General features: G+C 44.6%; 1 protein-coding gene across 3 annotated transcripts; it reads right to left on the bottom strand.

Moving 5' to 3' along the window:
- Positions 1-336: 336 nt before the first annotated feature.
- On the bottom strand, positions 337-12,841 carry MORN4 (MORN repeat containing 4). 3 transcript variants are annotated; one of them, XM_057737360.1, is made up of 5 exons: positions 12,684-12,839; positions 5,043-5,135; positions 2,463-2,577; positions 1,930-2,039; positions 337-1,678 (listed from the first exon to the last, which is right to left on the bottom strand). In XM_057737360.1, exons 2-5 carry the CDS (start codon positions 5,107-5,109, stop codon positions 1,530-1,532), a joined length of 441 nt encoding a protein of 146 aa, XP_057593343.1. In that variant the 5' UTR covers positions 5,110-5,135; positions 12,684-12,839; the 3' UTR covers positions 337-1,529. The 3 variants fall into 3 exon arrangements, with proteins under 3 accessions (XP_057593343.1, XP_057593344.1, XP_057593342.1); XM_057737361.1 differs by having other exon boundaries at positions 12,667-12,822; XM_057737359.1 differs by lacking the exon at positions 2,463-2,577 and having other exon boundaries at positions 12,684-12,841.
- Between the last annotated feature and the right edge of the window lie 1,291 nt (positions 12,842-14,132).

The raw sequence follows: 14,132 nt of genomic DNA, 5'->3' as shown, positions 1-14,132 counted from the left end.
GGGTCTCAGGGCTTGGGCACCCTGACATTCACGGTGAGGAGGAGTACAGTGGGACATGCGCTGGAGTCCAAAAGTCCCAGATACAAGTCCCACCCAGCTCTGCCACTTAGTAGTTTGGGCAACCTGCGCCTACCTGTTTTGTTGTTGTTGTTTTTTTAATGTTCCTACATTGCAGAATTAGATGGTATTTTGTAGTAAAGCGTGCCGTGTCGGTTTCAAGCCCCCATCTACAAGCCCCCATCTAGAAGCAACAAAAGGGTCAGATTAACTTTTAGAAGCAACAAATGCGTCAGTATTCGTAAGGATTTACAGCAAAAGAGTCAAGAAAACTAAGTCTAGGCAGTTTTGGTGATTTGTTTATTCCTCATAAACACTTGTTTCTACAGTACAATTCAGAGAATAAATAGAGGCACACGGCTATAAGTTCCACCACAATCTGCTGTTGAGGAGACATTCAGTGTGAGGATAAGGAGCTGGGGACGGGGTGGGGCATGTCTGGGTCACAGGGTAACTGGAGGCCTCTGTGATGAACGGTGCAGGGATCCAATCGATCAAGATCGGATCCCTAGGCCTGGTGGCCAAGGCTCACGGTGGAACAGTTACAGTGAACCAAACAGTCTTTCAGTGCATTGCCATCCCAAGACGGGCCCAATTCTACCTGAACCCCAAGGGGCTGAGGTGGGTCTGACCTACTGGTCCACTAGGAAGAAGCTGTGTCCGCCCAAGTCATCCTTAAGGATTCAGTTCACTCCAGGACAGGGCCTGATGTGACCCAGGGATGCCTGCCCTTGCCCTGGAGTAAGTTATAAATACAAGTTATAAGATGACTGTTCACATGGGTTTCTTTCTGACTAAAGGGATCCTTTAGGATGTCTAAGGAAGGAGAGAGGAGCACAAATTGTCTGCTAGAATTCCGGTAAAGAAGACAGCTTGTAAAATCAAGGGAGAGGGAAACAGCACTTCACTGACCCCTTCACAGGGGCAACAAGCAGACACAAGGACCAGTCTGGTCGGACAAAGCGGAAGGCCTGGGGCCATGATGCCAACCAGAATTGAATACAGGGGTAAAGCAACATACAGAAAAGCTGCGGCCTTGACTTTCACAGGATCGCTGTACTGTCTAAGCCACCCCTATCGTTTTCCGTATTTTTCCAGGGCAGCACAGAGCACGGGCCCTAATCTGGGGCTGGGATCATCTGCCCCAAATGGAGGCAGAAGGAAGAGACTCTGCTTCACCTGGAAGAAAATGAAGCAGAAGGCAGCAGCAGGTCTGCACCGGGTGACCCATGGTGTTAGGGACAGGGAGTACCAACGAGCGAAAGAAGGGAAGGGCACACCAGGTAACCACTGCTGCAGGGCCTAGTGGCCCGAGCCACAGACCTCCTGTGACCGAAGCCCTGCCCGGCAGGTCACGGGGCCCCTCCCCGGGGCTTCTGCTCCATGGTCACTGTCATGTCCTCTCGCATCGGGTTCTTTTGTTCACCCGAGCGGGCGGCGGGGCGTTGCTGTCAGCTGGGCGCAGCGCCACGTCAAGCAGTGAGGCTCCGGGCTGACTTGGAGGCGCTCTGGGCTCGCTGCACCACCGCTGAGCACTTCTCACGCCGCAAAAGCTTGTTGTTCTCGAACAGACCTTCATTGCGGGGTATTCCGTGAGAACCATCAGGGAAAGTCAGCAGGCCTTTGAGGGGGACAGAGAAAATATGGGTGTGACGGTGGCGTCAGTGGCTCGGAGGTCAGCTTGCATCGTAGAGGCCGAGGGCGAGAAAAGCTTGCAGCTCTCGGGTGCAATATGAGTGCATCCAATGACCCGGCATCGGCGCCCAGTCACTATGCATGGCTGGACATCCACAGAAGGATTAAAGCTGCAAAGGTGTCCTTCCACCCATTTATGCTCACCTCAGTCACCAGTCCTGCTGGGCCACAACTTACCCAAACCATCCACTCTGCCGTTTTTAAATTCCCCCTCAAAGGTCATGTTGTCGTGTCGAATGAAGACTCCGACACCGTTGAACTTGCCCTGGGCAAACTCCCCCTCATACCTGCAGAAACACGAGATGTCAGCCTTCAGGATAACTGAGTCAGGCAGCTGACAACACCAAAGGTGTGGTTTTTGAATGCCAAGGAGCAAAGCTGATTCCACTCTTCCAGAGCTCCCCCCAAGCCCACCCACCCCACTCCCACCCAGCAGAGAAGGGTCAGAGGGTGTGTATGATACGAGGCCCTAATCTCAAGGAAACAACCTAAGAGGACAGTGGTGGGCTGGGACATCACTGACCTTCTTGCCATTTCAAATTTTAGATGTATTTATAAAGTAACCAATAAGAGAACAAACACTACTCCTTGCCTGTTTTCAGAGGGCCGGGGACAAGCTCAGGTTTGACCAAATGTTTCTCACTATCCCTTTTAGATCAGAACTTCCCTTCCCTAGTTTAAGGCTGAGAAAGGAATGACCCAGTACCCACCTTGAGCCATCTGAGAAGGTCAGTACCCCAAAGCCATTAAAGAGCCCATTCTCAAAATGGCCCAGGTAGGTGCCACCATCTGCAAACATCAGTTGACCAAAACCATGTCTGCGGCCTGAGCAAAGAGAAGACAGTTGTCAGGTTGGGATGGGGCAGCTTCAGGGTCCCCTCTCATGGTCTAACATCCCTTGCCTTACATCACCCCACCCACAAAGGAAAGAAAAGAAGCAGCCACATTAGCAGGGCAGAGAACCATTACCCAGAGTAATAACCTGGCTCCTAGGATCTTCCCTTCTTAAGTCACAACCACCAGATTTGGAGCAGGTGTCTCCAAGCATGAAGATAAGACAGCACTTAAAAATCACGATAGCTGGGACTTTCCTGGTGGTCCAGTGGTTAAGAATCTGCCTTTCAATGCAGGAGACATGAGTTTGATCCCTGCTTGGGGAATTAAGATCTCACATGCCACGGGGCAACTAAGCCCAAACGCCACAACTACTGAGCATGCGGGCCACAACTAGAGAGGCTGTGTGCCACAACTACAGAGCCCACGTGCTCTGGAGCCTGCACGCCACAACTAGAGAGAAGCCCGTGTGCTGCAACAAGGAGCTCCCTTGACACAGCAGAGGATGCTGCATGCTGCAATGAAGATCCCACGTGCTGCAACTAAGATCTGATACAGCCTAAATAAATAAATATTTTTTAAAACCACAATAGGGGGCTTCCTAGGTGGCGCAGTGGTTAAGAATCCGCCTGCCAACGCAGGAGACACAGGTTTGAGCCCTGCTCCAGGAAGATCCCACAAGCCGCGAGCAACTAAGCCCGTGCGCTACAACTACTGAGCCTGTGCTTTAGAGCCCGTGGGCTACAACTATTGAGCCCATGTGCTGCAACTACTGAAGCCCACGCGCCTAGAGCCCACGCTCCGCAACAAGAGAAGCCAAGGCAATGAGGAGCCCTGCGCACCACAATGAGTAGCCCCCACTCACCGCAACTAAAGAAAGCCCGCACACAGCAAAAATGACCCAACACAGCCAATAAAATAAATAAATAAATAAATAAATAAATAAATAAATAAATACACCACAATAGTTAAAAAAAAGTCTTTTTAACAAAAATCACAATAGCTAATGTTTACAGGGCCTTCACTATGTGCCAGGCACTCTTCTAAGCACTTTATATTTATCAGTTTATTTAATCCTCACAATAACCTTAGGGGGTAGGCCCAATACTATTATTATTCCCATTAACAGATGCAGAAACCAAGGCAAGGAGAAGCTAAAAAGCTCACTCAAGATCACAGACCAACTAAGTGGTACAGCAAGACAGCAAACACTGCCAGCAGCCTGCCTTGGGAGCGCTCAACACTAAACTGCCTTGCCACTCTGAGAAAAAAATTAAAGTACTCTCTGACACCATGAAGCTGCTGGGCAAACCTAACAGCTGACTGGCAACACTGATTTGAGCTTTGCTCCACTAATAGGGCTGTGCTTACCCACTGAACTGACCAGACAACAGAGCAAGATACTGGAGAAGCAGCAGTGCCTTTCAGGGTACAAGGGAGTTCTGTTGGTGGATAGAGACTCAGGTAGAGCCTCAAGAAGACTCTCCTCTAAAAGGTCATGTTAAAGGGGACAGCAGGTGTTTGGGAGGCAGTAGAAAAGGCTGGGGATGTACGGGAGGCAAGGTCACATGCATGTGCACAGTTTCTCCTCTCAAGGCTTAAGAATTCATTAGCTGTAGGGATCTACCATGAAGAGAATGAGGCGTCTAGAAACAGTGTGAACTGCTCTTCACTGGCACAGCTATAAAGAGTCAAGTCTCCTCCGGGCAGTTCCTGGCTTGCTAGGATTGGACCCATGAGACTTTTAAGTGGCCAGACTGTTTCCAAACTGAACATCATTAAACTGCTTCCTGTGCGGGGTCAGGCTCTGAGGAATTCTGCCATTCCTATGAATAGATACTTCCAAATGTAATGAGCTCTCACAGGAAATTCAAGGCAGTGAATGTCATCTGCTCTTAAGTGTCTGCCCTAATTTCTTCCTTAACGTCTTAAGATTCACTAGAATCAAGTCAGTGCAATGAATCCATACTTTCCAATTTATAGGCACTAAAAGTAATTCATTTTGCTCTGCTGAGTATGTTAGCATTTATAAAAACAATTTCCAAATAATACTACTAAAGGATAAAAGAGCATTGAGAGTTCCCTGGTGGTTCAGTGGTTAGGACTTGGCGCTTTCACTGATGTGGGCCCAGGTTCAATCCCTGGTTGGGGAATTAAGACCCCACAAGCCACAAGGAGTGGCCAAAAAAAAAAAAAAAAAAGATAAAAGAGTGTTAAAACACTTTGAATTTAGAAGTGGGAAGATTTAACTTATTTCTGGAGGTTGGAGTAACAATAGCATTTTCCAATTCCTTTATTTATAATCCTAAAATTGAATAAAGGAAAGGCACTATTTGGATCAAATCCCGGACTTAGAAATGAAGACTCATAAAGTTGGCTTATATATCCTGATGCATTTGTCCTTCAGCCAATCAAAGTCGTGTTCACCAGTGGATGCTCCCCACGGGGCCTCTCACCCTCCTTCCACTCGCCACGATATTCCTCCCCACTGGAGTAGGTGAAGGAACCTTTCGTCAGGGTCATGGTGACAGCTTACAGAAGGATGAAAACTGCAAGAAATAAGCAGAGGAGAACCAGTGTCACAGGATGGCTGGAGGAAGGGCCTGTAAAGCAATTTTATAGATACCTTCTAAAGGCTACCAGCTTGGTAAGTATAAACTACCCTGAGTACATTTAACAAAAATCACCCCCCTCTTCAACCACCACCACCACCACCACCACCATCACCACCTCTGCCCAAGCAGTCTTATCCTCCTACCTGTCTCAAAAGTTTTCAGCCAGGTCTAACTTTTTTTCCTAAACAAATTTTTTTTGAAGTTTATTTTTATTTTTCTGGCCCCACAGAATGTGGGATCTTAGTTCCCCAACCAGTGATTGAACCTGCACCCCCTGCATTTGAAGAGCGGAGTCTTAACCACTGGACTGCCAGGGAAGTCAGTTCTAATTTTCTAAGACCTGAGATGGAAATTTAGGATTAATCTGTAAATATTTGCTTGATATCTACTATGTGCTTAGTTAATGTATACAATATAGTCTTGTCCCTCAGTGAGTTTATAATCTAGTTGATAAGACTAACAATTGAAATACTTAATAATATGAGAGAGAACATAATAATTAAGTGCCAAAGTGAATGGCAGAGATTACAAGACAAGGGATGGGCAGAATTTAAAACAAGCAGTTGAAGAACGCAAAGGGCAAGTCCAGGCTAAGAAAACACGGGGAATGAAAGCACAGAGAGCAACATAAACACATGTGCGGTGGGAAATAGGAAGCCGGGTCTTCCTAGAGTTGAAGGTTTATTTAGGGAGTAACAGGAAATAAATTCATTGACGTACACCCAGCCGAAATCTTAAATCTGAAAAGAACTTCTCAGATTTAATCTGAACTCCCTTATTTTGGAGAGAGAAACATTTGGAGAAAACAGAAGCCCCAAAGAGGTTAAAAACTACTTGGTGAACAATGAGGATGATGACCTCGTGCCCATGCCTCCCCTGTGCCATGTGCTCTGCTTTTAGGGTCAGGCCAGCTTAAGGAGACCTTTGAAAGCTAGGCAGAAGGGTTGATAGCTGATAAGGTGGGGAAAAGAAGAAACCTCCGGGGGTTGTAATACGAAATATGAAAGCAAAGTCTAAGGAAAATGTGGCAGAAGGAAGCAGGATGGGTTGGAACAGTGAAAGTCTACAGCCAAAGAAGCTCCAAGGCAGATGTGATCATTTAGACGAGTGTACAAATGGGCACAAAGTATCCGCCCTCCATCCACGTCCCTGCAACGTGATGTGGCAGATCCTCCATTAGGAAGCAGCTTATTTATTCCTCCACCCGTTGGATCTGGGTGGGTTATCTGACTTGCTTTGGCTAAGGGAACATCAGCAAAGGTGATGTAACAGAGGTTTGAAACGCACTTGTTTTGGGGAGTTGCTCTCTTACTGCACCTGGAACTATTCTGCCTCCACGTGAATAAGCCCAGGCTAGTCACGTGGAACGGCTGTTCCCAGCTGACCACAGATGCATGGGTGAGGTCAGACTAGAAGAGCTGCCCTCCTGAGCTCAGCCCCAGATTACCAAACCACAGAATCATGGACTAAAGAAATGGTTGTTTTAGCTACTATGTTTTGGGGATGGTGTGTAATAACACACCTAGCAAAAGCTAACTGATATACCCAGGCATGAGATCATAAGGCCTGAACTAGGGAGATAACAGGGTAATGGGAGCAGAAATGATTATTACAGATATATCATAGAATAAACAAAAACAACCCGATAACATTTGGAGACTGGCTAGGTGTAGCTTCATATGAGTGGTAAAAGAATGTTTATATTCAAGGATATCCTATAAGAAGGGAGTTAAGATACCCAAAACATCATTAAATATAAACAGAGCCAAATAGAATCATTTGACATATTTTTTAAAATGCAATCCCTATTTCCCTCTTTCTTTCCTTTTGTTTGTTTGGTTTTTTTTTTGTAACTGCAAGTTTGTACCTCTTAACCTCCCTCACTGATTTCTCTCATCCCTCCATCCCCTCCCCTCTGGCAACAACCTGTTTGTTCTCTGTATCTATGACTCTGTTTCTGTCTTGTTATGCTTATTCATTTTTTTTAGACTCCATGTATAAGTGAAACCATATGGCATTTGTCTTTATCTGATTTATTTCATTTCACATAATACCCTCTAGGTCCATCCATATTGTCACAAATGGCAAGATTTCATTCTTTTCCTTCTTTATGGCTGAGTATTGTGTGTGTGTGTGTGTGTGTGTGTATCCATACATACACACACACACAATGGAATATATTTATATTCATATATATATGTATATATATATATACAACACATCTTTACCCATTCATATATTTAAAAAATAATTTTATTTTTAACATTTCACTTATTTATTTATTTATGGCTGTGTTGGTTCTTCGTTGCTGTGTGTGGTCTTTCTCTAGTTGTGGCACATGGGCTTCTCATTGCATTGGCTTCTCTTGTTGAGGAGCACGGGCTCTAGGCACATGGGCTCAGTAGTTGTGGCTCACAGCCTCCAAAGCGCAGGCCCAGCAGTCGTGGCACGTGGGCTTAGTTGCACCACAGCATGTGGGATCTTCCCAGACCAGGGATTGAACTTGTGTCCCCTGCCCTGGCAGGCAGATTCTTAGCCACTGAGCCACCAGGGAAGTCCCATCCATTCACCTATCGATGGACACTTAGACTGCTTCCATATTTTGACTATTATAAACAATGCTGCAATGAACATAGGGGTGCATATATCTTTTCTAATTAGTGTTTTCATTTTCTTCAGATAAATACCCAGGAGTGGAAGTGCTAGATCATATGGTAGTTCTGTTTTTAATTTTTTGAGGAACACAATACTGATTCACATAGTAGCTGCACCAATTTACATTCCCATCAACAGTGCACAAGGGTTCCCTTTTCTCCACATTCTCCCCAACACCTGTAACTTGTTGTCTTTTTATAACAGTCATTCTGACAGGTGTGAGGTGATATCTCACTGTGATTTTGATGTGCATTTCCCTGATGGTTAGTGATGCTGAGCATCTTTTCATGTGCCTGTTGGCCATCTGTATATCTTCTTTGGAAAAATGTCTATTCAGGTCCTCTGCCCATTTTTAAATCAAGTTGTTTGATTTTCTGATGTTGAGTTTTACAAGTTCTTTGCATATTTTGGATGTTAACCCTTTATCAAACACATCATTTGCAAATATCTTCTTCCATTTAGCAGGTGGCCTTTTCATTTTGTTGACAGTTTCCTTCACTGTGCAAAAGCTTTTTAGGTTGACTTAAGTCCCATTTGTTTATTTTTGCTTTTGTTTCCCTTGACTGAGGAGACATATCCAAAAAAATATTGCTAAGACCAACGTCAAAGAGTATACTGCCTACATTTTCTTCCAGGAGTTTTATGGTGTCATGATATATTTAAATCTTTACTCCATTTTGAGGGTTTGTTTGTTTGTTTGTATATGGTATGAGAAAGCAGTCCAATCTGATTCTTTTGCTTGCATGTAACTGTCCAGTTTCCCCAACACCATTTATTGAAGAGTTTGTCTTTTCCTCATTGTATATTCTTGCTTTCTTTGTGGTAGACTAATTGCCCATTTAAGTGTGGGTTGATTTCTGTACTCTCTATTCTATTCTGTTGATCTATGTGCCTGTTTTGTGCCAGTACCATACTATTTTGATTACTGTAGCTTTGTAGCATAGTTTGAAATCAGAGAGTATGATACTTCCAGCTTTGTTGTTCTTTCTCAAAGTTGCTTTGGGTATTCAGGATCCTTTCTGTTTCCTTACAAATTCAAATAACATTTTGAAAAAAAAAAAATCAGCCATTTTGACTAATGAGGTAAGTACTAAGTAGAGGAAAAGTAAATTACAGCCACTCATGTGTTCTTTGTCAGCACCCTATGGGATATTCTAATTTTGACCTATGTCATGATTTTGATACAGATGCTGAAAGCTCAGAAATGGTCTGATGTAAAAACAGCCTAGCCTGAACAGAGCAGAAGCCCTGTGCTCTCACCCAAATATGGAGAGACATTCATTTCTACCCTCATAATGAAGGCCAGCTTTGTGGAAGCTCTTTTGGTGATGTTTGGAGTCACTCCTATAGGTCCACCAGGGATTTTCTCACTTTTCTAGTTACTGAGGAGCTCCATGTTCAGGGTGCCTCCCATTGCAGAAGATATTCCAAGACAAGGGTCATTTTCTTGTCTTAATGCCCCTCAATACTTCTGGGGGCTATTTTCTCAGTGAGGTAATGCTGGTACCTTGTGTGCCATCTCTGTCCCATCAATGTTCCACAAGGGTAGCATCTAATTTCAGGCTCTTGAGCCTCTTATCATTACCCCAGCATCAGAGTATGCCTGGGGTAGAGGTCAACATGACTCCATTGCAAATACAACATTAATGAGAGGGAGAGAAGCAGTTTTCCATCAAAAACGCAGAGGAAAACTCTTTCCAGTTCAGATAGGCATGTTGATAGCTTAGAGGTCACCATCAGCTCTTCCCAGAACAAATTATATCAGAGAACTAAAAGTCAGCTTATGGTACAAATCTGAACTATTTCTTTCCTTCAAAACAAGTCAGAATATGAATGGTTACATCTTCTACTAAATCTTACAACTAAATAAGCATTCTGACACATAAACACAAAATCATTATTTCTACAGAAAGATAATAAGGACATTTCCTTTAAATGTCCAGCAGCAGCTGACTAACTTGTCATTCAAACTTTTGGAAGGAGTTACTGCAGTGCAATTTGAAGAGTGAGACTGACTACACAGGGGCTCGGCCTCTTATATGTTTACTTTTTCTCAAGGTTATGTGAAACTTCCAAATCGTGGCATCCCACCAGTAGAAGGAACTTAAAGAAAGGGAACAGTTTTTCTCCAATTTGAGGACTGTCTAGGGACCAAGTACTAGCCAGCCCTTCCAGCTGTAAACCTAGCCACTCTTTTGGTATACTGTTAGCTCTTGGGCAGTATATCCCAATTATTTCAAAGAAGCGAATGAAACTTGAAAGATTAGCTTCTCATTACTGAATAGAGTAGACTGTATTTTCCAAAGACATCTGCGATCATATCTCCTGTCTTACACATTCTTCTACAATTTGACCTTGCCACTGCCCCATCAAAAAGCAGTGTCTAACTCCTCACCTATGAATCTGGCCAGGCTTGCGATTGCTTCAACCAATAGAACATGATGGAAGTGATGGTGTGTTCTGAGGTGAGATCATAAAAGGTGATGCAATTTTCCTCTTGCTCACTGGTAAACTTGAGCTTGGAGACCTGAGCTACCACATAGTCTGATTATCCTGAGGCTGCCATGTTCAGAGGAGGCTGAGCCACATAAAAAGTCACATGTGTTGGTGCTTTCAGTTGGCAGTCCTCATCTCTGAATCCCCCCAGCCCATGCACCAGCAGTGAGTGAAGGAGCTTTCAGGATGATTCCAGCCCCCAGCCACTGAGCCCGCACCCCAGCTGAAGTATCATGGAGCAGAGCATCCCCATGATGCTCTCTCCCAATTCCTGACTCACAGAATCTGTGAGCATCATATGGTTATTTCAAGCAGTTAAGTTTGGGGTAATTGGTTATACAGCAATTGTAACAGGAGCATCATCTCTCAGCTTAACCCTGCCACCATCCTCTTGCATTTGTTTTCAAAAGCACATACTACAAATTCCCATTCCTTTTTGTTCTAGGGAGATATAGCAAACTTCAATAGTTGCTTGTCAAAATGATATCCATTCCTAAGAACACAATTAGAAGTGCTAATTAAAGGAAACACATGTACACTCCACGCATCTTAGGCCATGGTTGAACACGCTTGACTTGAAACTTCTACATGTGTCCAAATAATTGATATTGTCACCACCTGAGTCAGAGTCAGGTTTCTCCATTTATGATTATGTAATTAACCATGTTACTTAATAGCTGTATAGCCACTGACCCAAAAAACAACTTTATCAGTAACCATGGTCATTGAGACAAATCTAGTTTAATAAAGTATAGCCAGTGCTGATGTAGACTAAAAAAACCCAATACTTTAATAAGGGATGCAAATCAGTATTTGTATCAGTTATTCACAAAACCTTTTTTAAAGAAAATAGATGACCTAGGTGTTTAGGCTTCAGATATACATATGGAATCTACTTACAAAGCCAAGATGATTCATGCTTCATAACAGATGCCCACCCTTTCTCTCTCTTGACAGATAGGTTGCAAAGGATCAATCCAAACATTTGTTTAAAAGAAAATGACTATTTTGTCCCTATAGACCAATGCACTATTAGTCTGCACTATATACTAAATCCTTGCTATCTTTATTTTCTCCTGCCCCAGACATTTCCAAATAGAACTCGAAGAAAGGAATGAGATCTTTTGTTTCCATTCCATTTGTCTTTTTTTAAAATTTCAGATATCAAACTGGTTAAAACATATTTATGCATCCACAGTAACCTGTGTCCAAATCCAGAGAATTAAAAAAAAGAAAAAAAACTAACATAAAAGAGAATAGATTTTCAGTTTAAGAATATTTTTGGAGGCATCCACCTTAACTATCCACATATAACTTTATATTGTTCCCCTAAAGCCACCCTCCCCAGGGTATGACAGTCTTGCCAAAGTTCTTTCAGTTACAAGGAAAGCAGCTCTTAGGCTTTTAGAATCCTAATGAGAAGAAAATGAAGGCTTTGATGAACAAAGGTCAGGCTTGTAAGGGACCTATAACAAAAAGTCAAATGTTCTTTTTAAAGTATTTTAAGTGAGCTTAAAATAACTGTCTTTGTTATAAATCTATAAATCTCTTTTACTATAATTCTTCCTTCAACTGGAAAAGTAAACAAATGTATCGCTACTAGATAAAGGTCTTACTTAGGAAGACTGTGGGACAGATAGATTGAAGAAAGTGCGAAGAAAATCCTGACATCAGAAAGACGGTCAAAACAAAACAAAATGAAACAAAACCCCCCTCGGTCATCTTGGGGGTGATGGGCACTGCCAGGATACTATTCTATTTCATGAGAAAGTAAAATACCTGGGCTGGGTTCTAATATAGCCAAGTAACTCCCGCCGGTACCTAAGCAGTTTGGAGACGCTAGACAGTAGGGATGCCACCATCAACTGATTTAAGAGTCCCATTTCCCAAGCCTCGATGTGTGTGAGGGACGTCTCTCCACCAAAGTGTGAAAGAGGCGGACCCAGAGCAAACAAAGCCCTAGACCGCAACAAGGCAACACTTCCTCGTCGACCTCCCCATTCCTTCTCCCACCCGGTTCTGGCCTTCCAGCACCACTCCTTCCCTCCACCCCGGGTCTGCTCTCCGGTGCGGGCGGGGTCTTCTGCTCACACAGGTCTGCCATCCCCACTGCACACAGCCCCCACCTACCCCGCTCTCTATCCCGGACGCCATGGGCTCGGGCCTCGGACCCCGTGATAGAGACGGGAGGCCCGGGTTTGGGAACCCCGGGGCAGCAACCCCCGGGATGGAGCCGCGCTCCCGCAGCGCCTGTCATTTCGGGCTGAGCTCCTCGGTCCCTTCCTCCCCGACCACACTCTCCCGGCCCCCTCACCCGCGCTGCCAGCCAACCTGGGCTCGGCCTTCCGGGATGACAGTCTCGCCCCGACGCGGGGCTCCAGGGGCCCGGACCTCCGCTCTGCCGGGCTCGCCCCACCACCTGCCTCTCCGCCACCACCTCCAGTGCCAGCCCCACTTGACGCCGCCATCCCGGGCAGCCGCACTGGACCCGATTCCCGCAGCCCATTGGCTGTTACCTAGGCAACCGGGAGCAACGCCACTCCCCATTGGCCCAACCTGGGCTCTGCGCCATCTTTGTGCGGGGCTGAGCTTCCAGGGAGCCCGGGGCCAAATACCCCAAAGAGGGGTGGGGCTGACCCACGGTCCCACCTCAGCCGCCCGGGGAGCTCAGGTCCCGCCTACCAAGAGGTAGCCTAGCTGAAATGTCAACTCCAAACCAAACCAAACCAGACCAGAGCTGCGTCAGAAGCAACAATGACCGCCTACACAAGCGGCTCCGATCCTGCTCAGACCTCCACAGCTGTCAATGGCACCGACGCGGAACCAGAGGACAGAACCCAAAGCTGACTTTTGAGGTGCGGCTTTGTAAATTGTAAAGCGCAGGATGGGGTAACTGCAGTTTCACGAGCGTCCGCCCTGTGCCAGCACTGTAATATCAGGGCACTTTTGCAGCCATTATACGGATTTGTATTGTCGTTGTCATTATTCATATCCTTTGTATTTAAAATACAGTGCCAGGATTGGAACAAATCCTCCCAAATACCATGCACACCAGCCGGTTTATCCATATGTTTATTTACCGAACAATGTGAATGCAGCATGATGCTAGGTTCTGCCAGGCTAGAATAGACATGATCACCGCTCTCACAGGATTTACTGCCTCGATGTAGAGAAGAAAAGATTCATGCACGTGGAAAAATCCAAGACTATATGTAATTATTAAGAGAAGGCAAGCGCATGAAGAGAAGTAAGCAAATTGCTCCTCTGAATTTGGATTTCCTAATCTGTAGAATAGGATGGTAATAATGATAATGATAAAGTCTCCCCAGGACTTGTACGAAAATACAATGTAAAATGCTCAGTACTGTGACATTGTAAATTCTCAATAAACTGTAAAAGATTTGGATTCTGTGTTCAAATCCCATCTCTGCAACCAGCTGTGTGTGTGACTTCAAGCAAGTTGGTAACCTCTCTAGCCTGTGAAATGAGATTGCACTAGGAAACCTATAAGATTCAATCCAGCTCTAAGTCACTGGTTCAACATGCTGAACTGTGTGGTGTTAAGTACGGATATAACTACAATAGTTGAGAGAACAGTGTCAAGAAAGATATTAGGTCGGAGAATGTGTATTTAGAAAATATGAAATATGCATATTTAGAAATACAGTTAAATATATTGTGGTCAAATTACAGAAAGACCTGAAAAATTAGAAGATATGGTTTGCAAAACGTAGTTTCTTGAATCTGCAAATTTGTAGACACAGAAAGTAGAACAGAGGT

The sequence above is a fragment of the Hippopotamus amphibius genome, chromosome 5 (assembly GCF_030028045.1).
Source record: "Hippopotamus amphibius kiboko isolate mHipAmp2 chromosome 5, mHipAmp2.hap2, whole genome shotgun sequence".
Taxonomy (NCBI): domain Eukaryota; kingdom Metazoa; phylum Chordata; class Mammalia; order Artiodactyla; family Hippopotamidae; genus Hippopotamus; species Hippopotamus amphibius.
This window is presented reverse-complemented; position numbering and strand designations above follow the sequence as displayed.

Coding starts and splice junctions, on each gene's coding strand:
- MORN4 (XM_057737359.1), bottom strand. CDS start 12,820: ATGGCGGCGTCAAGTGGGGCTGGCACTGGAGGTGGTGGCGGAGAGGCA. Junction 2,040..5,042: donor TCGTGGCGAGTGGAAGGAGG/GTGAGAGGCCCC, acceptor GTGTTTCTGCAG/GTATGAGGGGGAGTTTGCCC. Junction 1,679..1,929: donor CGGCAGAGTGGATGGTTTGG/GTAAGTTGTGGC, acceptor TCCCCCTCAAAG/GCCTGCTGACTTTCCCTGAT.